The sequence below is a fragment of the Rhipicephalus microplus genome, chromosome 9 (genome assembly GCF_043290135.1).
Source record: "Rhipicephalus microplus isolate Deutch F79 chromosome 9, USDA_Rmic, whole genome shotgun sequence".
Lineage (NCBI taxonomy): Eukaryota > Metazoa > Arthropoda > Arachnida > Ixodida > Ixodidae > Rhipicephalus > Rhipicephalus microplus.
The window spans coordinates 10,588,968-10,616,282 of NC_134708.1; the positions used below are offsets into that span (position 1 = coordinate 10,588,968).

The 27,315-nt window shown below is 44.2% G+C and overlaps 1 protein-coding gene across 1 annotated transcript; it reads left to right on the forward strand.

Annotated features, from left to right (window-relative positions):
* Nucleotides 1-78: 78 nt before the first annotated feature.
* On the forward strand, nucleotides 79-26,747 carry LOC119163467 (calcium-activated chloride channel regulator 1). The gene is made up of 13 exons (XM_037415470.2): nucleotides 79-500; nucleotides 1,608-1,905; nucleotides 2,935-3,041; nucleotides 5,296-5,469; nucleotides 6,589-6,716; nucleotides 8,063-8,177; nucleotides 9,512-9,739; nucleotides 10,897-11,181; nucleotides 14,862-15,080; nucleotides 16,729-17,008; nucleotides 18,514-18,690; nucleotides 23,258-23,548; nucleotides 25,344-26,747. Exons 1-13 carry the CDS (start codon nucleotides 345-347, stop codon nucleotides 25,817-25,819), a joined length of 2,934 nt encoding a protein of 977 aa, XP_037271367.2. The 5' UTR covers nucleotides 79-344; the 3' UTR covers nucleotides 25,820-26,747.
* The last annotated feature ends 568 nt before the right edge of the window (nucleotides 26,748-27,315 follow it).

Sequence of the window (27,315 nt, forward strand, 5' to 3'; positions counted from 1 at the left end):
CTCGAGGCGTCTGTAAAATATTTTAAATAAAGGAATAAATAATAGCTAGCAATGGAGTCGTAACCACCACGTGCATTGGTTTATCCGCATGGGCATCCGGCCGCGGCTCCAAAAGTAAACGACGGAAGTCGAGTGCAACTAATAAAAAAAAATGTGGGAAGCATTGTGTGGAAACCTCGTTGAACACGCAACACTAACGCGACCTGCGTCACTTCGAGTCCCTCCACTCTGCAGCTCGTGTCTGAAGGCTTTAGTCCCACTTACCTTAGTTCACTTTGATCACCGGTGGCCTTTTTTTTATCGGCGATATCCTATGTCAGGTCGTACAACGTTATCGTGCAGTCATGTTTTGCTCGTTAGCAGCAGTCGTACAACTCCTCTGTGTCTTGAGGACAGTGACCTCGCTGGACATTGACACCTCGGACGGCGGCTACACGAATCTTCTCGTCACCATCGACGAAAGTGTATCATACGATGGGAGCATTATCGGAAACATTCAGGCAAGTAACTTATGGTACTGCGTTTCGCAGGCTTATCCTGTCTTTGTTTTCTGCGCTTTGCTTGGGAAGTATACAGTTAATAATACACTCTTGTGCGAATTCTAGATTAATGCTGGGTATATCCGGGAAACTGGTCGAACATTGCCTGATTTCCTATTTATATCTAGCAATTCAAGCGGAACCTGTCCAAGAGTGTTTGCTCGCTACAGAGTGCGCTCTCCTATACGCACCCGTAATAAGGTCCTGCGTTAATTCGTAGGTATAGCGAGGACATTACTTAGTTTAATACGTAATTATCCTTCAGATTGATATCTATAAGTTTTATCGTCATCATCGTCAGCCTGACTATGTCCACAGTTAAATAAGCTATGTAAATAAGGATAGATATTTATGCCACTACTGTTATTGTAAGACAGATGTTATACATCTCGACTGCTTAACTTAACGTCATTCTCTTTGGAAGGTTTTGGACAATATATACGGTAAATATTGAATACATACAGGATTCAAACTGGGTACACACAGGATTTACCACTCAAACCTACGACGTACTAAATACTTGTGATCTTCAAAAGTATTTGATAACGCACCTCGAAGGTACAGGTGCTGCAAAAGGAAAACAGAGCTTGCGAGCTGTGGCTAAGCTACGCAAAAGATTATGCCAGCGTGCTCCATCACAGCACTGGTTCTTCAGTTTTACGTGGAAATGATGGCACTAACTACTGGCACGTTTTCGTATAAAAAAAATACACAGCCATTTCTCTAAGGGAGCACGCTGACTTTCAATTTTTCGTAACTTGACCACAGTTCGCGCGCTCCGTTCTACGCTTTGGAGCACCTGTACATATCATACATACCAATCACTTCCAAAGTATACTGGAACATGAACTCGAAACCTTTCAAGCGTGTAAGTTATCAAAGACGATAGAGATCAGCATGTGGCGTAGCTCTAACGAATGCCTTGAAAACTGCAGTGTTGTTTCACAGAATTTTGTTGTTGTTTTTTGCATAGCTTCTTGGCTAACGGTATCACTTTACTCGGGACGTTATGGAGAGTTCCAGGTGCATTACTTACTACGCTTTATCGTGGTGTGACGCTCTACACAGGCTCTGTTTCGATCGTCCTCCGCGTTCCTACACCGAGCCACCAGTGGGCGCGTGTACTTCAAGCACGTGATCATCGACATTCCTGACACGTGGACGGAAGACATGAAAGCACGGAGGGTATCTCGGACCGCTTTTGGCAGAGGTGACGTGCGCGTACGTAATTGTTCGAGACTCTGCGAGAACCGCCTCTTCACGAAGCAGGTGAAACTGTGTGGTCATCGGGGTGAATTCATCCAGCTGTCGTCGCAATTTCTCGACGAATGGAGTCCACCCACCATGGCCAAGAGTGAGAGCTCAGGCAAGTCGACATGGTATTTAAAATTTGTCTTTGAATTCTGATTTATTGGCGTCATACCCAGGTGTTATACACCGTCATCTCACTAGCTAAACGAAACATCAACACCATAGCTAGTTGAAATGCTTCACCGTTAAAAAAATGTGCTCTAAAATTATTGCACCGCTTCATGAGCATTACTGGCGAGATGTAAAATAGTTAACGTAATTCGTTTAGAAACTGATACCCATAGCGCCCCCCTCCCCCTTTTTTGAAGTGCGTATTCAAAGGTGTAAACAAGGCTCCTTTTTCTCGCCACGGCGATCTAGTTGCTATATGGCGCTCGACTGCCATCCTGAAGGTCGCAGGATTGAATCCCGTCCGCGGCGGCTGCACTTCGGCGAAGGTGAAATGCTTGAGACCCATGTACCAAGATTAAGGTGCACGTTGAAGAACATCAGATGGTCAAATTTCTCGGAGCCCTCCATTGCGGCGTCCCTCATAACCACATTCCTTGGTTTAGGGGGGCAACACCCCACTTAAAATTATTATTAAGGCTCCTGCTCTCAGCTTGATCAGGCTGACCGGATGTTAATGCAATCGCTAGAGAGAGAGAAAGGGAAGAGAAAGGCAGGTGAGTTAACCCGAAACTGGTATTCAGTGTGCTACCTTACACTAGGGTTAGTGATTAGGGGGTGGAAATAATGAACCATATAAAGGACCGATCACGCTTTGATTACAAGATAAAATTATATCTAATTAAATTGTGTCCGTTTAAGGATATATGTTAGAAAAAAATCACCTTCATGAGTTTTGAGGGGGAGTCTCAAAAACAACTCGCGTATTGTATGTTTTATTTTTTTTAATATCGTTGATGGCGAGAGGACTCTTGCTACATTCCAGTGAAAGTGACCCATACTGTGCGGCTCAGTGTGGCGATCCTGGTGGTATATATGTACTATTTGTTTTCGACTAACTGAGAGCCTAAATGTAATTGACGTACTAAACGCTCTAGTTGTTAATCTTTGCATAAACATTTTCTTTGGCCGACAGCGCATGTGTTTGTGCACGAGTGGGCCCACTATCGGTACGGTGTGTTCGACGAGTACGGCAGTCGAGACGATGACGAGCACCCACTCACTTACTGCCAAGGAGATAAGGTGAGACAGCGCTGATTTTCGACTCTTCTATGTAGGAAGGCGGGGATTTTCGTTATAGTGGGGTTTTCGATCGCTCTAAGCCTGAGACTAGCCTGAAATTTAGTGTATACCGATTCAGACGAGTTGACGTCAATAGCAAAGACGCCCTTCCCCCCCCCCCCCTCACTGAGTATTCAAAGTTGGGTGCTAGTTTTGCCGACACCTTTACTCAGTCGGACCCATCGAGTCATTTTTAAACACAGGGTTAAAGCTGCGCCTATTTATGGGCGAAAATGGTGACAACCACTGTTTACTTCCCATCGTTACACCTGAGAGCCAGAGACCAATGACAGGCCTTCAAGAATGACATGTCATCTCTTCGTTTTCATTTTTATTTCACGCACTGCGGAGGTCGTTTTCTTTTGGACTCCACCTAAGGAAAGAGTGGGGGGAGGCATTTGGCCGTCCTTAATTGGGAACCCTGTGTACGCCTATGTTAGTGTTTATTTAAGCTTTTTTTTAGTATTTAAAATACCCCAAAAATAAGTAAATGAAAAAGTCTAAAGAAAGATGTATGATTTGTGCGTTTTCACCACTAACATCAAATAAGGTGTCAAGGCAAAGACCTACCAGTATAGAGCTAAAGCATCCCACGCTGATCTACACTTTCTGTATCAAATTCATTTGCTATTGCAATCCGTTCAACTCAACAATGTAAAGTTGTGCAATAAACTTACACTCGCCAAGGTAAAAATGAAAGTAAACACGCATTGACGTTTAGGGGCCCGTACGGGCCCTTTGATCCCAGTGAAGATGCGAGCATGGGCATGCGGCTATTTATACGTCAGGTGGCGCAACGCGCGGGTGTATATCTCTGGTAGATTGCCGTTTGTTCTGCTTACCGTGCGGTCAGTCGACTGAACGTAAATTGATTCTGAAAGAAGACGGGCAGACCAATGTATTTCCGTTGCGAAGTTTCTGCTGCGTCCCAGTCAATACTGTGGCCAGTTTCATTGTAGTGTTGCGCCAAGGCATTCGCAGTTGTGTGACCCTTGGGGACGTCATTTTGGCGTTGTTTTAAACGCCGTTTAAAATTACCACTCGTGCCGATGTACGACGCGTCACATGCCCCGCACGGCATCCTGTGGATAACTCCCGGTAAATGCGTGCGCTTCAAAGGATCCTTTACGCGAACAAGCTGTTGTGGTGAGTTTTCCAGTAGGCACGTGGGCTACTTTCACCATAGCCTTTAAAATTTCTTGCGAGAGCCTCGCCTGTTCCCGCTTCGTAAGGAATCGCTGCGTGCTTCGCCCTTTCTTTTTCTTTGGCTGTTTCACGGCGGGGCTTAGCTGCATTACGTTCCTGAGTCCTGAGAAGTTGGATAGAGTAGTAACCGTTCATTACAGGTCCCTTCAGACCCTCTGCAGTTCTTGCGTACGTTTTGTAGGGCTGGAGCGGACACGGAATGCCCGGGAATGAAGCTCCGCTACAACGAATCTCTTTTGTCTGATGGGGTCTGCTGAGTCGAAGCTGGGGTACTTTCCCGTGTGCGTTGCTTTTCTGTACACGCTTGTTTTTAACCCATTGTAGGTTCTCTCCACAAGGACGTCAGAAAAAGGAATTCGTCCATCGATTTCTTCTTCCACCGTGAACTGTATGCTCGCCTTGAAAGAGTTCAGGTGCTGGAGTAACTGTGTTGTGTGTTGGCGATGAATAATGCAGAAGCAATCGTCTATGTATACATCTTAGAAGAAAAAAACTTGGTTGTGTCACAAATTGGGAAAGGGCGGCACAGTCCAGATCCTCCAGTGGTGGCGCAGCCTTGGCAGAACACCTTATGAAACTTGCCACAGTATTGACTGGGACGCAGCAGAAATCATGACAACGAAAGGACACTTATCTGCCCGTGTTCTTTTAGAGTCATCTTACATTCAGTCAGCTAACCACACGATAAACAGGACAAACGGCAATATACCAGAGATATACTCCCGCACTTTGCGCCACCTGACATATAAATAGTCGCACTCCCATGCTCACATCTTCACTGTGATCAAGGGACCCGTACTGGGCCCGAAACGTCAATGCCTGTTTACTTTTATTTTTACCTTGGCGAGCGTAAGTTTACTGCACAATTATGTTCCCTCGCCAGACAATGGTTTGACAAACGCTTGATTATAACAACATAAAGTGTGACACTGACTCGCGAAAAATTACTTTGACATAAGGGTCATTCTAACGATCAGTTTCGTTGCTTTCTCGCTTTTCTATGCTCTAGGTAAAGCTGAATTCTTGCTCCGAAAGAATTCAATTCATGGTGAACACTTCTATGAGCCAAACGTGCGGAATGAGGAAGAACTGTCAGTTCACCAAGGACTGTCTGATTGAATTCTTCTCGCCAATGAACTACACAGTGGAATCATCCATCATGTTCATGCCATATGTGAGCAATGTAAGTGTGTCGCGCTCCCATCGTGTAAATAAGTTGCCCAATTCCTATCCACTGGGAAATCTGCAGAAACAGCCGAGCTGCGGTTCTCTTCTATTTGCCTTGAAAGTTTCTGTGACTTTTTATCATATCTTCGGATTTTGTATGAGTGTCTGTGATCGTGTTATCTATACAGTGTGATAGAAGCTCGGCAAATAACGTGTGGCAACCCTCGCTACACCCGCCCCTGGTATACTTACACCAGGTCTTAGTCAATCTAGAGCCACCCCTTCCCAATTCGCTGCGCTGTTACCACTTTGTCTACAACCAAAACTGTTTCGCCATCTTTGGACGTATCTGGGAAATGGAGCGTGACATGCGATGTGAACACTTAACTGTTGTCAGGCTCGGCCCGGAAATAGTTGCGCTATTAAAAAAAACATTGCCGAGAATTTCTCAGCAGGGAATTGTAAAAAGCCATGACATCACAACCTAATATCCCCAGTCGTAGAATTTTAATGAAAGTGCCATTCCAAAAGGCCCTGTAATGTGCGACATCAATGCACGCTAAATAACCCCAGGTTGTCCCAATTTCTCCAGCTGTCTAATATCGCGTGCCTCGTAAGTTTATTGTCGTTTTGGCACGTAAAATCCGGAAATTATTATTATCCTTAACCAGAAAGCACAGACTTAGCGTAGTGTGACAATCCACGTTTGGAATGAGTTCAATATAAGCTATTTATTGTAAATAAGTTTTACATAGTGAAATGACTGCATGGAGATTGAAGGATACAACAAATAAATACCGGTGGTAGTGATGAGGACAATATTTAAAAACAAACGTGTGTGCATGGCGCTGCGAAAAGAGCAAGGATACAGGCTCCTTGTAGTGTGCATCACTACCGGGAAAAAATATGGGCGTCATCTTATTCTTATCTTGTGCTCACATACGTGAAAACTAAGTTTATTTCGTTCTTCATTGTTTGTAGAAAATATTTCACAATAATTTCGTATAACTAGTTGCACACTGACACCTTTTGTTTTTTTTTTATTGTGGGTATTCATACTGGAACTTCTTCGAGCGCCGGTTTGCAACTGGCGTGTGCGGCATCCTTCAATGTTGTTTCCTTCGTTCGGTTACAGATCAGCTACTTTTGCGATGACATCAAGAGAAACCGCCTGCATAATTCGTTTGCGCCGAATAAGCAAAACAAGTTTTGCGATGGCATGTCGACATGGCAAGTGATAATGCACAATGAAGACTTCAGAAAGTTTGTATATTTTCACATTTCGAGCTCCGCTCTTGCATTGTTCGTTCTTATGTGATCTTTTTTTGTTGATTCAACACTAAAAATATTTTGAGATCGATCGTCGGCACATATGTGTTCTAGACATCGAAAACTTACTCATACTGAGCAAGCAGTGTTTAACTGTCCACAGAGGACGCTGCCAAGTTTGTAGCGTTGCGCGCAATTTAAACTTTTCCGTTTTATTTGGCGTCTTCATTTATCACATTGCTCTTCTTATCTGTTGTATTATCTGGTGCAAAGAGAAAGATTTGGCTCACTATCTAGCTGCTCTGTAAACGCGCACAAATAACGGAAAAGTAGATTTTCGTGGCATCTGCACGAGTGATATGGTGTTGAAGACGCCAATGCTGTGGTATCGAGAAAAAAAGCAATTAATGCTCATATTGCACCAAATGAGACGGTACACCCAACAAAACAGAAGTGTTGTGCACTGCTGTCGTAGTCAGCGCAAATTTTTCAGTAGAATTTTGTAAAACGAACGTAATCATTCTCAGAGCAACACAATATATTCAGGGTGTTCGTACGCTTAAACACAATTTAATCATTTCCAGCCTCAATGCGAATGGACTATATACTCGGTTGGCGCACGTTTTTATGGTGTGATATTACTGATGCATGGAACATTCGATATCTACTATGTAATTTCATAATTGACAAAATTCTTTGAAACAGTTTGTTACCTTAAATCGGGCCTCTAATGATAACAATATTAAGAATTTTTAGAGTATAACGCCATCCTGTGCTGAGTTATTGCGAGAAAAATTGAAAATTTGGGCAGCCGCTGGGATGGTGCTTAAACATTCATTAAAGAAAGAAAAAAATTCGACAAAACGTCGCATTCGGCACTTCATCGAAGGTGCGTGCACCGTGTTTAAGAATATTCTTGTGAGACAAGGTGTGCCCTATATGGAAGGTGCATGCTCGTCAGGTGCAAAGGGATTATGTATCTTTTTATTGGTGACTCCATATAGACACATCCCCTCTCCGCCTCGATAGATCAGTGGCTCGGGTGCTCGGCTGATGCCTAGAAGGTTGCAGGGTTCGATCCGAACCATGGCGGTCACATTTCGGTGGTGACGAAATAATAGAGGTCCGTGTAGTGTGCGATGACAGTGCACGTTAAAGAACACCAGAGGGTCAAAATTTTCGGAGCCCTCCACTACGGCGTCTCTGCGCAATCATATGCTGGTTTTGGGACCTGAAACCCCGTGTATCGACATTCGACACATCTCCTGATTTCAGTGATTTCACGACGTTTTCGCAAGCATTTTCTCGCCACTAACTTGGATTATCTGACCGTGGTGCAGGCTACCACTCCCCGACATGGCCAAATCAGTTGAGACAACATTCGAAGTAGTCTCCAGAGACGACAGCCTGAAACCAGTGGTTGTGCTGGTTCTCGATGTGTCGGGTAGCATGTTCGTAAGTGCTTTCTCTCTGTCATTGGGAGCTGGGTGAATGGGTGCGAAACTTTATTTTTAGCCCTGAGGTGCACGTCTGAACTCGCGGATGCTCGCTCCTACGTTGGGGCAGTCAGGCCAAGCCCGAACGCCACATCCTGGACCCTCTGGACTCCGATTCACGTTGCCGCATTGCTATCACCACACTGCGACAGCTATACACTTAAGCGCTTTAGTGCAGTTCTCCCATATATCACTTACAGCTGACCTTTTTTAACCTGAACGCGCGAGCGTCAACCGCCGGGTATGTAAGCGCCTGTTGTGGACGTCCTGGTGTCTGGCCCGGAACAGCCTAGCAGAAGACAGCTGCACAGGACGGTTCACCGCAGGCGTGCACGTATATTTTATTGCTCGTTTCGCCGCTGTGCTCTGTTAAACACCGCTTATCGATTGGACGGTCGGCGCTAGCGCGTTCAGGTTATAAAAAATGTGTGGCTGTGCATCCGTATTGTACGGATAAATGTTTTCTTGTAGCTTTCTTGTACTGCGAAATGTTTTTCTCAAGCAAAGACTCTTGGCCAGATTTTAACCTATGTTGCGCTGAGACAGACGTAAAATCTTATATGAGAACAGCTAGATAAGCATCCCAACTTGGATTCTTTTAACGTCGTTAACAGCCTTGGCCGTCTGTTTGTTTTGTTTGCGTGTGCGCGTGTACATTGGCCTTTTGCAACAACTCTGAAAGCTGCCTTTAAATACATGCTGGAAAATATATTTGCGCTGTCCCATATGTAAACCTATTACGCATGATATACCCTATTACTAGGCCTGCATCAGCTGGAGTGCATTAATGAAGCAGCAAAAGCAGAGTTGTCACTCTTGCTTTTGTTCATGTGCGTAGGCGACGGTTTTCGTGCAATCGCGGAGAGGGGGTTTATTGCGTATACAGTTCGCTCCAAACTCAAAGGCCTAAAACAGCCTCAGCACAGCACGTCAATATCACTAAAGTTAATCTTTACATAAAAGTGATCAAATAAATGAACTATAATGATCGTTACCGAGTAATAGACTGAATCAAATAGAAAACAGTCGAGTATTGCTTGGAAGTAATTAATCACATACGATTCGTCACTAACAACTTTTCCTGCCATTCTTCGATTCTTCGTGTTTGCATTTTTTCTGTGGCGTGCACTGACTTATAACTAGAGCGCGTTATGTGTTATGTTGGCCTTGAATCGTTGCTCCCGAATCGTTATTGCTTAAATGTTGGTGGGTGAGCAAGTTTTCACTCTTCGTGATTTGTGTTCCACGGCAAACGTCTTGAAAATTCTCTCACAATTCGTCTCGATCTTCCAGAAGCACCACCGGCTGGACTATCTCAAAGAGACGGCTAAAGGATACATACGACACGTTCCTGACAACTCTATACAGTTGGCGATAGTCGTGTTTGAAAGCACTGCGCGGATTGCCTCTTGTCTGAAGCCCGTCGACGACACCACGCGTGGAGATTTCATTGACGTGATTCAGAGGCTGACTTGCCTGGATGGAACTTGCACGAGCTGTGGCCTCTATGACGCCCTAACGGTAGGTTGTACACCGAGTGGGGGAAGTCTTGATCGTGACGATTGCAAGTGCTGGTAGCTTTCGCGCAAATGACCGTGGAAGTTAGCTCGGGCACGTTTAGTGGCACTTATTATGTTCATATTTCGTCAGAAACTTGCTTAATCTCATTAAACCGATAGCGACGCCCTCTTGTATACCTTCGGAAGTTATAAATACGTTCACCGCCCTGTACTGGTCTGTATGAAATAGAAAAGTGAAGATGATGAGAGCGCGCTTCATTTGATTCGCTCAGTTTACCTATAATACTTTCGAGTTGACTTCGCGTATAAAATGTGCCAACCGAGCTCTAGTGAAGTTTAACTAGTTTACGTGAGCAAACACGTTTTCACCTATAATTGCCGAATCACCTCTAATTTATTTTACATTACAGCACATGTGTATACAATGGATTACATGAGCTGCAAACGATGGTACAAAAGCTGATTCTCTTTAGCTTACGTTCAGCAGAGATGAAAGCCAAAGCTCTCACGTTTAATTATATGTTAATTCAGAGCAGCTCTTTCATGCTTACTTCACTTTCAGTCATTTCACCATTTGATTTTTGGTTTATTTAGACTTCATGCATCTTTAAATGTTTTCGCTGCCAAGTTATTCGTTTATTTCGGCCTTAATTCGACTATTTTCCCCTTTAGTGGACCTTACTTCACATTTGATTCATCATATATGCATCACTTGGCGTGCACTTGGTGCATTATTTCACCGATTTCCCGTGATATTATTCCAACTAATATTATCAATTGACAAATGCGAGAATATACCACATGCGGCATTAGGTATTATTGTTCTCTACGCCAGAATCCAAATTTCCTTGCTCGTGATCCAATAGGGCTCTCGTTTTCATAAGCTCGCGTGTATACTTATGCATTCGCGTTGCTAATCAAAAACAGATTTATTGTATTTTATTTTTCATCCTCGCACTGTAACAGAGTGGAATATTTTTTGTTGCCTTCAGCCACATTGTGATAGATTCAGACTGTATTATCTTTGTTAATATTTGCTTTAATTTCTTCGTTTCTTGCTTTGGACTCGCACTGTTTGAGCCTTCATATATGGTTTGCAGTATTAGATAAAGAATTAGAAAATCAGTATGGCTACGCTTCGTCTTGATACGTGAACAGGTGGTGCCTTACGACAGCAGAGAAGGCGCCGCCTTTGTCCTCATGAGCGACGGTGAGTACCAGACGGACTGGTCCATCGCCAGTGCAGCGCATGAGCTAGCCGAAGCCAAAGTGAAGGTAACCACGATAGCTCTGGAGCCGACGGGTGCCAATCAACTCGAAGAGATCGCCCGTGTTACGGGAGGCAAAGCGTACGCGTTCCACAACCTTCAGGGACGCACCGTTGCCGACATCGAGGCAGCTGTGGTGGACGCTACCACGGCTGAGCTGGATGACCGCGTGGTGGTAAGTGCGTCACAGTCGCTGATAAAAAAAAACTGTTTACCTCATAATATGAAGGACGGCTGCCAGTTGGGCCTGTCGGTAAAGGTTCATGATAAAACAAGCGCTAAAAATACACACACTCAGAGAGGACACAGACAAACGCTTGTCTGTGTCCTCTCTGAGTGTATGTATTTTTAGCACTTGTTTCATCATGATAATATGAAGTGGTGCATGAAAATCATGCTTAAGTGCTCATAAACACGTGTGCTTCCATTTACGTCGTTTTAGGGGCGAAGCTCCTTAGGGCGTGGGCTGTGCGTCCCCTGTAGCCTGTATGTAGCCACCTCTAGTTTAGTTCTTGCAGTGTTCACCAGATGGCGGTACCGTCCCCTGTATGTAGCCACCTCTAGTTTAGTTCTTGCAGTGTTCACTAGATGGCGGTACCGTCTCCTGTATGTAGCCACCTCTCGTTTAGTTCTTGTAGTGTTTACTAGATGGTGGTACTTGTAGCTGATGATGAAAAGATGCAAGATGTTATAAACTAGAAAGCGGTACTTGTAGTTGATGAAAGACGCGAGATCTTATAAAATAGGAATGATGTCACATATGGCGCGTGTCATTGGTTGAAGGCAATCGTTCGATTTAGTGCGGCGACGTACGCTAGGGGGAGCGATGTAATAAAATCGAGTGGGCAAAATGTACAGAGGATTCATCGTTTACCAGGTTTACCTCCGGAGCTTCGCCCACTCATCATCATTCACTTCGTGGATATGGCGGAATTTTTTTTTATGTTTGCGTGAATATGCGTTCTGTGCGCTGCTTTATCCATATAGTGACTCACCAATCGCTACATATAAACAGCGTTTGCTTGATATTGGGTAGTTCTCTACGGGAACCTTTTGTTTTGTTTATTGGGCAGCAAAATGCTGCCTAATAATTTACGCGTGAAATAGGCAGCAAATCCTGTCTATTCCACGCCTAATTGTCAGCTCACAGACATATTAGGAGTGCCAGAAAATAGTATTACTTTATCTTTCTTATTGGTAGTTTGGCCAAGACACACTTGTTTGAAAAATATCTCCTGAAGGTACTATCAGCGTTAAATAAAGCCCAAACAGCTGCAAGCCTTTTCGAAAGTGTAGTGCGTGCAGTCCAGGTATTACCATTTACAGGCGTGCGCATCCCGTTCGGCAGCATTGCGCATATATGCGTGCCTGTTCGTAGCGATAAGTGGACGGCTTGTACTGTATACCATCGCCAAGGCTCGCCGCTGTTCGGGTTTCATTTTACGCTGATAGTACGCTTTGAGAAAAAAGAAACATGGTATTATTTTTTTTTTCTGTTGTGGATCCTGACTTGCCGCATGCGTCACTCTCTGTGCAAGAGTCAGGGAAAGATGGAAGCTTGTGATTCAAGAAATTTTTAACTTAGAATACGCTGGAGCCAGCACACTCGCTGTTCACGAATTTTTCATTCCTTTCAATGAACGCGTTATCTCTTTCTCGGAGAAACATCCGTACCGTGACACTCGTGCGAGAGTATTGACATATAGATGGGTGTTCTTCTTTAAAAATGGTTATATATTTTGCAAAATAGCTTGTCCAGCATTACGGTACGCGGTGAATTCATTGGTTCAGTAATAGTTCTGCGTTTACGTATTTGACTTGTGCACCGCCACCGAAAGCTTCATAATAAAATACAGCAGCGCTCGCAGTGGCCGCTGAACCACAAATAACAGTGGCTTATCCAAGAAGTGGCACACTAGGCCCATGCACCCCCACCCCCCCCCCTTTTTTTTATTTATAGCGTACAGAGCGAAAAATGACCACTTTTAAAGGCGCCACCCTCTCCCGCTCCCAGGAAAAACATTACTTCATACGCCCCTGACAAACGTTCATTTTATTTGTTCATTGCTTATAATAATTTCCAAACAAGACATTGTTGACGGGAGTTGTTTATCAATAAGCCTTTAAAAACTACCTCCTTAATTGACAAGATGTCGTTTTTATATTTTACGCGCCAAGATTCGAGTCCTATAGCCGGCTCAGAACGTGTGCATTCGTGATGTTGGATAATAACGCTGTAATGTACTTGGAAGACCAAAATAAAAAAAAGTGGCCGATACATGTTGGCCGGCGTTTAAGTAGGAGAACACATCTTTCACAAAGGTGGGTTCCACTATCGAAACTTCGGCGAGCCTGTCTGAGGCACTGCCTCTGTTCCTTCTGCTAGTCTTTGTAACTTACTTGGACGGGCTGAGACACCGTAACACTGAACGAAAGCAAGTTTTGTCATACATATATACATGTGACTAGTACCAATGTGCACCCTTAATCACGGATACATACATGACGACACAGTCATGTGCCTGCGAATGCGTCTGTAAATTGTCATTTAATCGGTCTTCAAAAGAAATGCAAGAAACTTGAGTTTTGTCACGCGCATGATAAGTATGCTGTTCGTTATTTTATTAATTCTTGAATCTGTGGTAATACCTATGTGAACAGGCAGTTGGTCTGCGCTTGGTATTCGGGTGTCTCCAATCCCTTCATGTGCAGTACTCACAAGTGGCACATAAAAAGTTGAAAGTTGAAAGTTGAAAGTTGAAATTTATTTCACCACAACGATACACCGTGATTTACACAAACAAGAAACAATTGTGGCATGGAAAGTAGGAAAAAAGCTGCGCTATAGCAGCTTGACTAGCCCCACCTCCCATTTGTACAAGGCAACAGAAACAATGGCACACCAAACTCCATACAGTGCTCACGTATGATTGAAAGAAAAAAGAAAAGAAAATAACATTCTAGTGGTTGTTTATGAAGTACAGAATAGATGCACACTTGGGTGTTTACAAACAAACAATTTTTGGGAAAAAAGGCAACCAATATAAGACGCTATAACAGAAAGGGGTACACTTAAAACTTCATGCATTTACAAGTACTGGGTGTAATTTTTCTGGGTTTATAGCTCCTTATACAAACAGGTTTAATATATCACTACTTGAAAGGAGACGCAATTGCTGTTCTGTGAGCTTGAACTTATTTAGTATATGGGGAACAGAGTGCTTTAGCATTTGGAGTCCGTAATTTGTTCGCGGTCGGGGGATGTGCCAAACGCGGGCACCTCCCAATTCGTTTTGTTTTTTTTTTTTTTGCGCCACGGTACACAAATCATGAAGTGTCACTCGAGCATGTCTGCCTTCCCGGCCCCTACTTCAGACGACGGAGGCGACCCCTCTCCTAAATCAATTTCTGCCTACATCCCTGGTACTTCCTAAATTGTGATATGACAAATCAGTGATAAGTAATGCACGTACTTTCACCTCCACCCTCTTCAGTTCAGCGCAGATTGACGCAATTTCGCCGGAAACGCGTAGATAATAGCCGCCATATTATACTCTAACGTCTATTTTGTCACGACATGACGTGGTCATCTCGGGCTATTGCGCGTACCAGTCGCTATACTAAAAAAAAAAGAAAGCTTGATGTCGTGTCTGAATCCGCGAATATCGCACGCTATAGCTGGAGTCCTGTACAATTTGTTACCAACTGACTCCTATTTATACTCTTTTTGAATGCGTTTGGAGCCTTCTGACGAAACTTATTCATGCGTTACTCAGAGTGCCTAATCACGGTGAACATTTGTGAGAGTGTTGAAAACACAATGGCAGACGGCATGTCGTATATGTTCGCACGCAGATAATGATACAAGAAAGAAACTTTTCCTTTCCGACGGATGTGAATTTTCTGGTGGACCACACGGTGGGCAAAAGTACGACAGTGCACATTCGGCACATGGATCGTGACAAGACCGCTGTCGATGCGTGGCTCTCGGATCCTAACGGAGTTGCCTGCGATGCGTGCAGCGTCGACAGAACGTGGCTCAGTACGACTATCACTATTCCCGACGAGCCAAAGGTAAAAAAGGGGCTATCTACCTCCGCTGTCGCTGTAACGTAAAACTATTCCAAAAAGCTTTTGTAATGTGAATTCAACATCTACTCTCTGCAATGCTTGAAAGTGTGTGCGAGTGTTAAAATGCCGTGTTCGCACTCAAATAACTTTTGAAATGTTTCAGCGACCACCCAATCAGCAAGTTCTTTACAGCTGTTGAGAACCAAGCCCTTCTTCCTTATCTTTAACGCAGCGTCACGAAAACTGCGAAACATTTTGTCTTTATGGTATCAAAAAATATTAGATGGAAGCATAATTTAAAGCCGGCAATGCAAGCATAATGCATGTAGTAATGTTTAATATGTACTCAAAGATAAGAAAAATTTTAAAGCAAGATTCGGCAGATTCCACATACCTTGAGAATCGATGTTATGTGAAGCATGTGCATGGAACGTGATTGTTTTGTAATATTTATTGAGTAAAACATCGAGAAGTTGCGTTAAAAATATGTACAAATGATGTATGATTTTACGTATACGCTGAGCAGTCGCATGCGTTTTACGTAATTAGTTTTTCACAGTTGCGTAACGAGGCCAAGGGTAGGACGGGCATTGACAACACCAGAAGCGGTAAGCTGATATGTAGCGCTTGTGTTTGTGAAGATGGTAGCCCTGCTCACTGCTACATTAATCGACTTCAGCGGATGGTGCCTAACTACAGTTGACGTTAACCCAACGTTACGGCTGTTTTACAGGAGGACATATGTAATGATTATAAAATTGAACAGCCAGTACTGCCACTACAATTGACGTTTCGCGAGCATTAGGGTCTGTTCGAAAAGTAGTTCTGAGTCCTGGCGTAGCTTTGTGGTAGAATTCTAGATACTAGACTGTATGGTACTATACTAAGTGGCTACTGTACGTACGCACCACCTCTTCCTGTCTCCATCATCACCCTTCATCCCTCTTTCCTTCCCCTTTCCCTTATCCCCTGTGTAGAGTAGCAGGCTAGAGCGAACTAGCTCAGGCCGACCTCTCTGCCTTCTAATAAATTCTCACCCCTTCTCTCTCTCTCTACTGGATTGCCGCGCAGAATGCGCGGGTTTGATTCCGGCTGCGACCCTGGCATTCTTTCTATGCATTCGTCAGGTCAACGCTGCCGAGGACAAGTTTTTCAGTATGCTCAAGCATTAAAGAATAAGTGTGTTCTCGTTGTTCTTGGGTAGATACTAATTGTCCATCTCCTGTGGCACATACCCGCATAACAGTGGCACATACCCGTCCACGGGTATGTGCCACTGGTATGCTGTGTACGGGCCTGGTGTACACTCTTCCGCATTGGTTACTGGCGTCTGTTGTCCAGAAGGGCTTTCATTGCATGTAATAAATATTTTGCGGTGTCACGCTACGTTCTCAGCCCGTGAAATCAGGCAATTCTGTTCGCTTTCAAACCATACGAGAGGTACCTCATGAAAACAAGGGGAGTATCATTAGGCTGTACAAAAACCGTTGCAGATCTTGCCATACGTTTGTACCGTGAGCTAGCTAACTGGACCGTCAGGAGATTCGGATGAAATTGCGATAAAATAACTTTGCTTTATAGCAGCCCCCATATTCCTGTGTCCTTACGTTTATCATACAAGACTTCAATCGTAAAATTTTTCAACCTATAGCTTCCGCAGGCAGGAAACTGGACGCTTCACATGAAGAGCCCCGATACAAGTGCTGTAAGTCTATACGTCGAAGTGAAATCGCGAGCAAGGTCCACCGTAGTGGTGCCGGTCACGCTCGTTTCCGAAGTGAGCTCGCCGTTGGTGCATGTCCCCAACCTCGCGATATACGCACACCTGAAAAAAGGCGTCAAGGTGGTCCTGCACGCCGACGTCGATGCCGAAGTCCTGGGTCCGATTCCGCCGTACCTGTCGACAACACCACTCCATGACGACGGCAACTGTGAGTAACATTAAGTTTTTTTTTTTTTTGACGAAGCAATGTTGCCATCTCCCCGTTTGAAGCACGAAGCTATAAATAGATCCGCAAAGATTTATAATCTAGAAAACTTCCCGGTTGACAGTGTTCGTCCTCGTCTGAGATTTCAACCCTGGAACAACGCGTTTTCGTGGTTGCGTAGCGTTCGTATCTGCATACGTTACTGCGGTATTAGAACGTGACAATCGACGCAGTCCTGATTTGCAAGTACGCAATATTTTCAGTGCAAATATTTATCTTTTAGAAGCAGTTCTCCCGTGCAAACTCGCGAGTTGGATGTAAACATTTCAGTTTTGTGCTTACTTGTCCTGTTGTCAGATGTTTGAGCATTCATATTGCTGTACTGAGGATAACTATTTTGATGTTCATTCATGTAGTTATTTGTTTTAAAATGAGCTTACATTCATCAGCGTTGAAACATGTACCCCGGCAACATACCATGTAAATATAACAGAACCTTGTTTTCCGGGTGGTAGCTCAAGCGTCTAGCCAGGAAGCATACTGTAAGCGAGCACTTCTCTTTTAAATCTTTTTGGGTCTGAATCAAACGCTGCTGTTAGTGTCCATGTAATTTTTTTCGACAAGTATGTCAATATAACAAAAAATAGTTTAATTACGCCCCTCTTACTCCTGTTCTTTTTTAACCATCCGTATAAACTAGCCCTCATCGAAAGCCTTTGGAACAAGCAGAACGCTAGCAGGTTTCAGCGCTAAGTGGAAACATTAGCCACGCAAAACACGGAGACACCGATTGTTGCGAATGAGTAAAGTGGTAACCTGCAGGGTCGTTTGTTCTCATTTAATGTGTTTTATTCGCTATACAAGATTACGCAGAGCTTGACTTGCCTTATTTACGCTATTTATATTCAGGGCGACATGGGGAAGCCACCAGTCAAATCTTTGTGTCATGATCACTTGGTTTATCAAACACACGAGCAAAAAAAGAGGTAGAAGCAGAAACACAGAAATTAAGCTTCTTTTTCGTACGTGCTTTGGCCACTGGACCTCACTCTGACGAATTCTTTGTATAATGTAAACACCTCTTCTCCACATATGAATTACCCGCCATGCAAAAGCCTACTGCTCTACTCCATTCGAGTTGAAATTTCTGATCCAGGATGATAGGGTGCTTTCCCTTAAGACGCCTGCCTGATCTCCATACGTGAATATATTGTTGATTACTTTCTTTCAACGCCAACACTCCCAATGGCCGCATTGAGAAATACGGGTATACAATGAAGTTTGATGCCGTAAGTTTTGTTCAGTGCTTCACGGACAGTCGTCTGACGAGCATAAATGGGATACAAGTGCTCAATGCAATAAACATTAATCGTATTTCAAGACGTTAAGTTGTCAGATATACAGCAACTCATTTAACGAGGCAATAAAAGGTAGTTACACTGAATCACCCAGGGTTGGCACCCCTTTTCTTTTTCTTATTTTTTGTTATTTCTATTTATTTTGTGCAGACCCCGATATTACTGCTAATGATGGCACGTATAGCGGATACTTCACTGCGTACACTGGGCGAGGGAAGTACACCGTCGTGGTTCGGGCCAAAAACAATAATAGGACGACAGCTGGTGATGATCCCTTTCCTGGCTCCGGTGGCATTATCAGCCCTGTCGATATCCACTCGAATAACGGTGAGTATCACTTGGTCAGCCGCCATCTCGTCCGATAATTACGTGCCCCGTGACGCCCTCTGTATCGAAAATAGTGTTCCACGCTCACCGCCTGGGCTGCGAGTGGTGATTGATAACACTCTCAAGTATTATATAAGTACAGATACATAAGTTTCTTTTAAAAAAGTGGAAGACTGAGCGTTTTCCACCGTAGCTCGAATGTTGTAGTACAATTTGCGCGATTCGAAGGTTGTGGGTGTGTATCCCACTGACGAAAACGTAGTTTTTGGTACACTTTAAAGTTTTGACTTGTGAGAATCATTACACTACAGTTAGGATACCATAAAAATGTCCCCTACGCTTTCTCTGGCATAATTATCTATTGGATTCATTAGGGGTTAATATCACTGGTACTTGTAAAGTGAAGGCCTTAGCTGCAACAATAAACAAGAAAAGGAACTTTCTCCGGTGTCGGCGTCCGTAGAAACTAATGCAAAACGAAGCAGGGTATCATGAGGTCAAAGTCAGACAAAATATGTGGCGTCACATGATGCGATGTGCTGACATAATCACGTGACGGCACCTTAAGTGGCTTTGTAGGGGCGTCTTAATCATCATCATCATCATCAGCCTGACTACGTCCACTGCAGGACAAAGGCCTCTCCCATGTTCCGCCAGTTAAGCCGGTCCTGTGCTTGCTGCTTCCAATTTATACCCGCAAACTTCTTAATCTCATCTGCCCACCTAACCTTCTGTCTCCCCCTAACCCGCTTCCCTTCTCTGGGAATCCAGTCAGTTACCCTTAATGACCAGCGGTTATCCTGTCTACGCGCTACATGCCCTGCCCATGTCCATTTCTTCTTCTTGATTTCAGCTATGATATCCTTAACCCCCGTTTGTTCCCTAATCCACTCTGCTCTCTTCTTGTCTCTTAAGGTTACACCTACCATTTTTCTTTCCATTGCTCGCTGCGTCGTCCTCAATTTAAGCTGAACCCTCTTTGTAAGTCTCCAGGTTTCTGCTCCGTAGCTAAGTACCGGCAAGATACAGCTGTTATATACCTTCCTCTTGAGGGATAGTGGCAATCTACCTGTCATAATTTGAGAGTGCTTGCCGAATGTGCTCCACCCCATTCTTATTCTTCTAGTTACTTCAATCTCGTGGTTCGGCTCTGCGGTTATTACCTGCCCTAAGTAGACATAGTCTTTTACAACTTCAAGTGCACTATTACCTATCTCGAAGCGCTGCTCTTTGCCGAGGTTGTTGTACATTACTTTCGTTTTCTGCAGATTAATTTTAAGACCCACTTTTCTGCTCTCCTTGTCTAACTCCGTAATCATGAGTTGCAATTCGTCCCCCGAGTTACTCAGCAATGCAATGTCATCGGCGAAGCGCAGGTTACTAAGGTATTCTCCATTGACTCTTATCCCTAACTGTTCCCATTCTAGGCTTCTGAAAACCTCCTGTAAGCACGCGGTAAACAGCATTGGGGAAATTGTGTCCCCCTGCCTTACACCCTTCTTGATTGGTATTCTGTTGCTTTCTCTATGAAGCACTATGGTAGCAGTTGATCCCCTGTAGATTTCTTCCAGAATGTTTATATATACTTCATCTACGCCCTGATTCCACAGTGTTTGCATGACGGCTGATATTTCTACTGAATCAAACGCCTTCTCGTAATCTATGAAGGCTATGTATAGTGGTTGGTTATACTCTGAGCATTTCTCTATTACCTGATTGATAGTATGAATGTGGTCAATTGTTGAGTAGCCTGTTCGAAATCCTGCTTGTTCCTTTGGTTGATTGAATTCTAATGTTTTTTTTACTCTGTTAGCAATTACCTTTGTAAATAGCTTGTATACTACAGAGAGCAAGCTGATCGGCCTGTAATTCTTCAAGTCCTTGTCATCTCCTTTCTTATGTATTAAGATGATGTTAGCGTTCTTCCAAGACTCTGGTACTCTTCCCGCCAGGAGACACCTCGTAAACAGGGTGGCTAGTTTTTCTAACACAATCTCTCCTCCATCTTTCAGCAGATCTGATGTTACCTGATCCTCACCAGCAGCTTTGCCCCTTTGCATGCTCTCCAAAGCTTTTCTGACTTCTTCTATCATTACTGGTGGGGTGTAATCTGGGTTACTGCTAGTTCTTATAGTATTAAGGTCGTGGTTGTCTCGGCTACTGTACAGCTCCCTGTAAAACTCCTCCGCTATCTTAACTATCCCATCCATATTGGTAGTTATTTTGCCTTCTTTGTCCCTTAGTGCATACATCCGACTTTTGCCTATCCCAAGTTTCCTCTTCAATGCTTTGACACTTCCTCCGTTTTTCAGAGCGTGTTCAATTCTCTCCATGTTATACCTTCTTACATCGCATACTTTACGTCTATTAATCAACTTCGAAAGCTCTGCCAGTTCTATTTTGTTTGTTGTACTTGACACTTTCATGATTTGACGCTTCTTAATTAGGTTCTTCGTTCCCTGTGAAAGCTTGCCAGTGTCCTGTCTAACTACCCTGCCTCCAACTTCTACTGCACACTCCATAATGATACTCGTCAGATTATCATTCATTGTATCTACGCTAAGGTTGGTTTCCTCACTGAGAGCCGAGTACCTGTTCTGCAGTGACACTCTGAATTCCCGTGCTTTCCCTCTCAGTGCTAGCTGATTGATTGGCTTCTTGCGTATCAAGTTCTGTCGTTCCTTCTTCAAGTCTAGGCGAATTCGAGACCGTACCATTCTATGGTCACTGCATCGTACCTTGCCAATCACTTCCACATCCTGCACGATTCCAGGGTGTGCACTCATTATAAAGTCTATTTCGTTCTTATTTTCGCCATTAGGGCTCCTCCATGTCCACTTGCGGTTTTCTCGTTTTCGGTAGAAGGTATTCAAAATCCGTAAATTATTGCGTTCTGCGAATTCTACTAGTAGCTCTCCTCTGGCGTTTCTAGTACCGATGCCATAATCTCCTACTGCCTGGTCTCCAGCCTGCTTCTTCCCTACCTTTGCATTAAAGTCGCCCATCACTATAGTATACTGTGTTTTTACCTTACTCATTGCCGATTCCACGTCTTCATAGAAGCTTTCAACTGAAGCGTCATCATGGCTGGATGTAGGCGCGTAAGCCTGTACTACCTTCATCTTGTATCTTTTATTCAGTTTAATTACGATACCTACCACCCTTTCATTAATGCTATAGTATTCCTCTATGTTGCCAGCTATGTTTCTGTGAATGAGGAACCCCACTCCCAGTTCTCTTCTGTCTGCCAAGCCCCTGTAGCAAAGGACGTGCCCATTCTGTAGCACCGTATAGGCCTCATCTGTCCTCCTAACCTCACTGAGCCCTATTATATCCCATTTAACACCCTCTAGCTCCTCGAATAGTACAGCTAGACTTCCCTCACTAGATAAGGTTCTAGCGTTAAACGTTGCCAAGTTCAGGTTCCAATGGCGGCCTGTCCGGATCCAGAGATTCTTAGCACCCTCTTCTGCGTTGCAGATCTGACCGCCGCCGTGGTCAGTTGCTTCGCAGCTGCTGGGGACTGAGGGCCGTGAGTTATTTGACGTAATCATGTGGGAGGTAGTGGCCAGATACTGCACCAGGGTGGCCAATCCTTCTCTGGTGAGGGAGTGCGTTCTCGGCGGTGTTTGCCGGTGAGGCCGCACCCCAGGCCTCTTAATGCAGTTCCATCAGCACGCGGATTTTTTTTTTTTTAATCCGGTTGGGAACGGCGCGGTACCGGGATTTGAACCACGGACCTCTTGCATGCGAGGTGGATGCTCTAACCACTACGCCATCGCAGCGTGGGCGTCTTAATATCGTCACTAATTTTGGAGGCCTGGGTCGCCATGACGACGTCATAGAGCGCAATCGTCACATGGTTTTTTCTATCTCTTTTGTTGCCGACGCCGCATATACCACAGACGGTCAGCTTTTGCGTTTGATGAGGCATCTAACGCTTACGTCTTTATAAGCAGCCAGGCAGTATCGAAAGTCACGACTAGACGAACAGCTTCTGAAAATGGGAACGTAGGAGACTTGTGTTCAGCGGCGGAGAAAAGGTATTGATGGATGAAACAGGGATAACGCTGTACTAGCTTTTCTTTTTCTTTCTGAAGCCACTGAATAAATATTGCAGCATTGAGCACTCACTCCTTACGTACATCATAAAGACTGATTATACAGCGAAATCAACAGCGACATAATCGTTGACGGTGCATCTTGCAGTGTCGGGATTATAAAATTCGCAGACTACTTCGTTTAATCGAAGTTGACAAATCCTTCGCGGAGTTATCAGTACTGAAATGTACGTTATTAGAAAAAAGATCGTATTGTATACCTGCTCCAGAGAAGCCGTAAGCTGAAGCATTGGTGATTTCGTTTTAATCACTGAAAAGAAAAAAAAACACGGGTTAATGCCATCAGCGTTCGCTTTTCTCTAAGAAACGAGTTTTACGCGGCATGTCTTCTCTCAGCCATGAGTGATTATTTCAGAAAATGAACCAAACGGAGACAGTGTACTTGCACAGATTTAATCAAAACTTTTTCTTTCTTTTGTCATTTCTTGACATTGATATGCCTACAGAAACGAGAAAACGGCCGTCCTCCGAATATTTGATCGACGAGTTCGATATTGTTGACTCTAACAACGATGGTGGGTGTACGGCGAGGCCTCACGAAGCAGGGAACTGGGAAACTTTCGAAAGGGCGGCCACTGGCGGAAGTTTTCACGTTGCCACGGACATCTACGAGAAAGATATACCTCCCACGCGCATCCGAGACCTCCGCGTCACCGACATGGAGGCATTAAAAAACGGCAAGCTTCTAGTAAATATCACGTGGACGTGGCCCGGAGCACATCTGATGACGGGAAAAGGTAAGCTCCAAAAACGAGGCACCACTTTGATAGGATTGCTTATGCAGTGTAGGTCGATCTTTTTTTTTTTTTTTAATTTGGAGTCAGAAAGACCAGAACGTAGGCATGCTCGAGGAATTCTTGCAAGTGAAACTTTGAAACATGGCTACTTCAATCCTTCTAGTACAAAAATACGGAGTTTCTACAGTCAACATTAAGTAAAGCATTCAATTTCAGTTTATTGAGCGGCTTAGAGCAATAAATATCTGATTTGGAGTCTCCCCGTCTACGTAACAAAAAAAAATGCACAGGAGGTCATCGCGTGCCTAAATATGTAAATAATAATAAACTTAAATTCTGAAGAGTTAATACCCAAAGATTTACTGTGGACACAGCAAAAACGTCGTCTTAAACTGCAAAAAACTTATTCGGAAACCATATGTTTCAAGTGGAGACTGCTCTTTATGATGGTTCTATTATTTGGGCATGCGCGAAAATTGAAATATGACTGTCCTTTATGCATTCACGTGCGATGACTCGGAGGTAAAAGCTTCTTTTTTTTTCTTTTTCTAATTCAAAACATTGATTCCGTCCCTTCACCCTCGGAAAGTCTAACGCAGCTTACGCTATTTTGCACCGGCCCAATCTATGATTGGCCCCGCCTTTGACCGAGCGATAATGTGTGATGACTGGATCATGTGACGTCGCATGAGGGGACTTCACTGTGATTTCATAGTGACCTCGTCATGTCGTCACAAACGATGGTGATCTATGACGTCCACACCTTTTTGCACAACACACACATGGACTAGAAAGAGGCACCACAAATGCAAACTCACAACTATATTATTCGAAACAGCAAAAAGCGCTTTTATCTTCGAGAAATTCATACGCCTCCCGGCAGTGGACACGAAAACCTACGAGATAAAACTAAGTAGCTGTACTCGGCAACCCTACTTCATCGAAAGAACGAAAAAACGTGGGGAAAAAAACAACATCAAACAAGTTCGATTGCTGACCTCGCATGTTTGCAGCAGGATTACTACACGGGCTTTTCAAGTAGTCAAGTTTCTTATCGGACATCGCGACAGAAGCTTGGCTTACACTCTTTCTCCAGTCTGTAATGCTCGAATTACCTCAGTTTATTTTTGCCTGTCTTTTGACAGAATTTTTGTGTCTGAAGGTAAATGTTATTTTCATTGTTTCAAACTAAACAGTTCTGAGCTTTCGCCCGCGGTTTTTATTTTTTTCTGGTCTATGTGTGTGCTAAAAAAAAGGATGAATCGGTAAGAACTAGCCAAATTATCAGTATTGTTATGATGTCATGATGATACTATCCAGCGTCGATAACATTTTATTCGCTTCACTCGGGCTGATGTCGACGCGGCGGGATGTCGACGCCGCTGAAGTGTTACGGCGGTAAATTCTCACGTTTAATTGCAACTAGGGCTTTCGCCTTAACGCGGTTCATTTTCACGTTTAATGGCAACTGAGGCTTCCGCCTTAACATCACCTGTTCTTTATTATATGTAGGTTTTTGGACGTAAAAACACAAACTATATAGTAAAGTGCACGTTAACAAAACTCAAGTGCGCCAAATTTTATCCGGTATTCCCCACTATGTCCAATTCCATCATAATTATATTGTGTTTTCGGCAAGTAAGACCCTTAAAACTATTTTTTTTCTCAATTCGATGGGATAGTTTGATTGCGTTTGTATTTGTGTCAACATGGAATTCACAGACTTCACGGATTATATCGACCCTCACTCGATAGACATACTGATGTGACTGTATGTGTGTCTACTTTCTTGCAGCTTCCTCTGTGGAAATTCGAATAGGACACGCCTACGATCAACTGACATTCATGTTCGATGAACAAACTCCTGTAAATGATACCGATGTCGTGGTTGGAAGCCTGAAGCCTTTGCCACCGGGCTCCAAGCACATCGTCAGCATATCCTTGCCCGTCACCTTCTCCACGCCTCGGGCGGCTGGTACACTCGCCTACAGCGCCCTCCTGGCGGCTCGCGTCGTCAACCACTACGGGCTGAAGTCCAACATTTCTAACGTGGTCAGCGTGTACCACGTTCCCACGTTGCGGAAAGCGCCCTCTGCCGCCCCGGTCAAATATCATAACTACGACTGGATATGGATCGTGATTGCTCTGCTCATAGCGTGCGTTTTGATAGCTATTGTGGTGGTTGTCGTAAGGAAAACGAAACTTCACAAGCGTGACGTTTACGCTATTTTTGCGAGGAAACAACGACATGCGGAACCGGACCCGGTCTAGCGTAGCGTATACATGCAGCGAGAAAGTCTTGCGGGAGGGTCTATTCGTCCCTCGGTGTCACGTGACCCGAAAAGAAACAGGTATGGCCTATATTGGAATTGCACGGAAACAGCCAAAAACAAGAGCCCCTTCTTGTGTGTGTGTTCTTTTTTTGTCAAGTGCTCACATTTAAGTAAGCTTTCTTCTTAAATGAAGCAAGGTATATATACCCTTCTCTGTTTGTCTCTAACCCGTTGCGCTGTAAAAAATTCTACGATGTATTTATAGCAGTAGTGTTAACAGAAGGTATACTTATGAAAAGCGAAAGAGTCAGGCACGTGTTGAAACACGACCACTGCGAAACACCAGTGTCCATCGCATTGCAATGTAGCGCTATTACGCTATATACCATGCAATACCAACTAGTCCGAAACGCTGCATGCCTATTGCGTAAGGCGCCGTTATTGGAGGGCTGCCGATATAACAGTCGCCCTGCCTGGTGCCGCCCTTGAAGACAAGTCGGCTGTTGTGGTCTGGCGTGACTCCTAGCAGTTGTGGTGCGAATACGCTTTCGCCATCCGTAACGTGCAGAGCAGCACTCACTCGCTGTAAGTGAAATGCGTGGAACAATTTCGGGGCAGGAAATGGAGGTCAATTTTTACCATGAGTTTAAAGGCGTGGTCAAAAGTTCCCGTGCCGTGTTTTCATAGGACCACATGCGTAGCAGCCCGCGAACTTCTAATGATCCCTTTGCGTAAATGCGCCACTCGGCAATTGTATAACGATATTCGGAGTAAGTATGGTAGGGCAAAAATGGCCCGGTTTTTTTCAGCGTAGCGTCATGTTCCGCGTGCTACACGCAAAGTGTGTCAGTTTCCTTTAAAAGTTCGAAACGATAAGGCAAACCTACGTGATCATGCGCAAGAATAAAATGTTTTCCTCGTTGTCCTATCTTCGTATCGCCTTTTTCTTTTTACATTTGTCCGCTTTAGTTGATGCGCCGCCGCAATCGCTCTTATCACGACCGCCGCTCGTCCATGCTGCTTCTGTTGCTTGTTGCATGCGTGTGCGCTGTTCTTGTCAACGGCGTGCCACGGAATTATATTTTAAATGTCTGCGAAATGTCACCGATGGAAGGCAGCAATGGCGGACTGCGTGGTGGCACGGCGTACAAGCTCGCAAAAGAGACGGCAAGGTGACGTTGTTCTGCTTCCCGAGAAACGAGAGGTAAGTACTCTTTCTATGCAGTCGTGTGACGGGTAACCGGCAATCCGTTGGGCAGCTTCAGGAAAGGTATAATATACGCTCAGACATTGTTCGTCAGGTGAGATGCACTCTTTTCATAACGCTGGTAACCCTGCGCACGGGGCACGACACGTGGGGTGTGGCGTAAACTATGACTACCCATTTACTATTGCTACCCATTGATATTGTCGAACGGAATGTTCCTCCGTGCGAGGTGCATTTATGTCTAGTATTTAAAGACATTAGGGAGTTTTAGAATAGCGCACCGCGAG

What these genes read in the sequence shown, in the direction of transcription:
- LOC119163467 (XM_037415470.2), top strand. Translation starts at nt 345, where the DNA reads ATGTTTTGCTCGTTAGCAGCAGTCGTACAACTCCTCTGTGTCTTGAGG. An exon ending in CTTACTGCCAAGGAGATAAG is followed by an intron (nt 3,042 to 5,295) that starts GTGAGACAGCGC and finishes TCTATGCTCTAG; the next exon opens with GTAAAGCTGAATTCTTGCTC. An exon ending in CTATTCCCGACGAGCCAAAG is followed by an intron (nt 15,081 to 16,728) that starts GTAAAAAAGGGG and finishes TTCAACCTATAG; the next exon opens with CTTCCGCAGGCAGGAAACTG.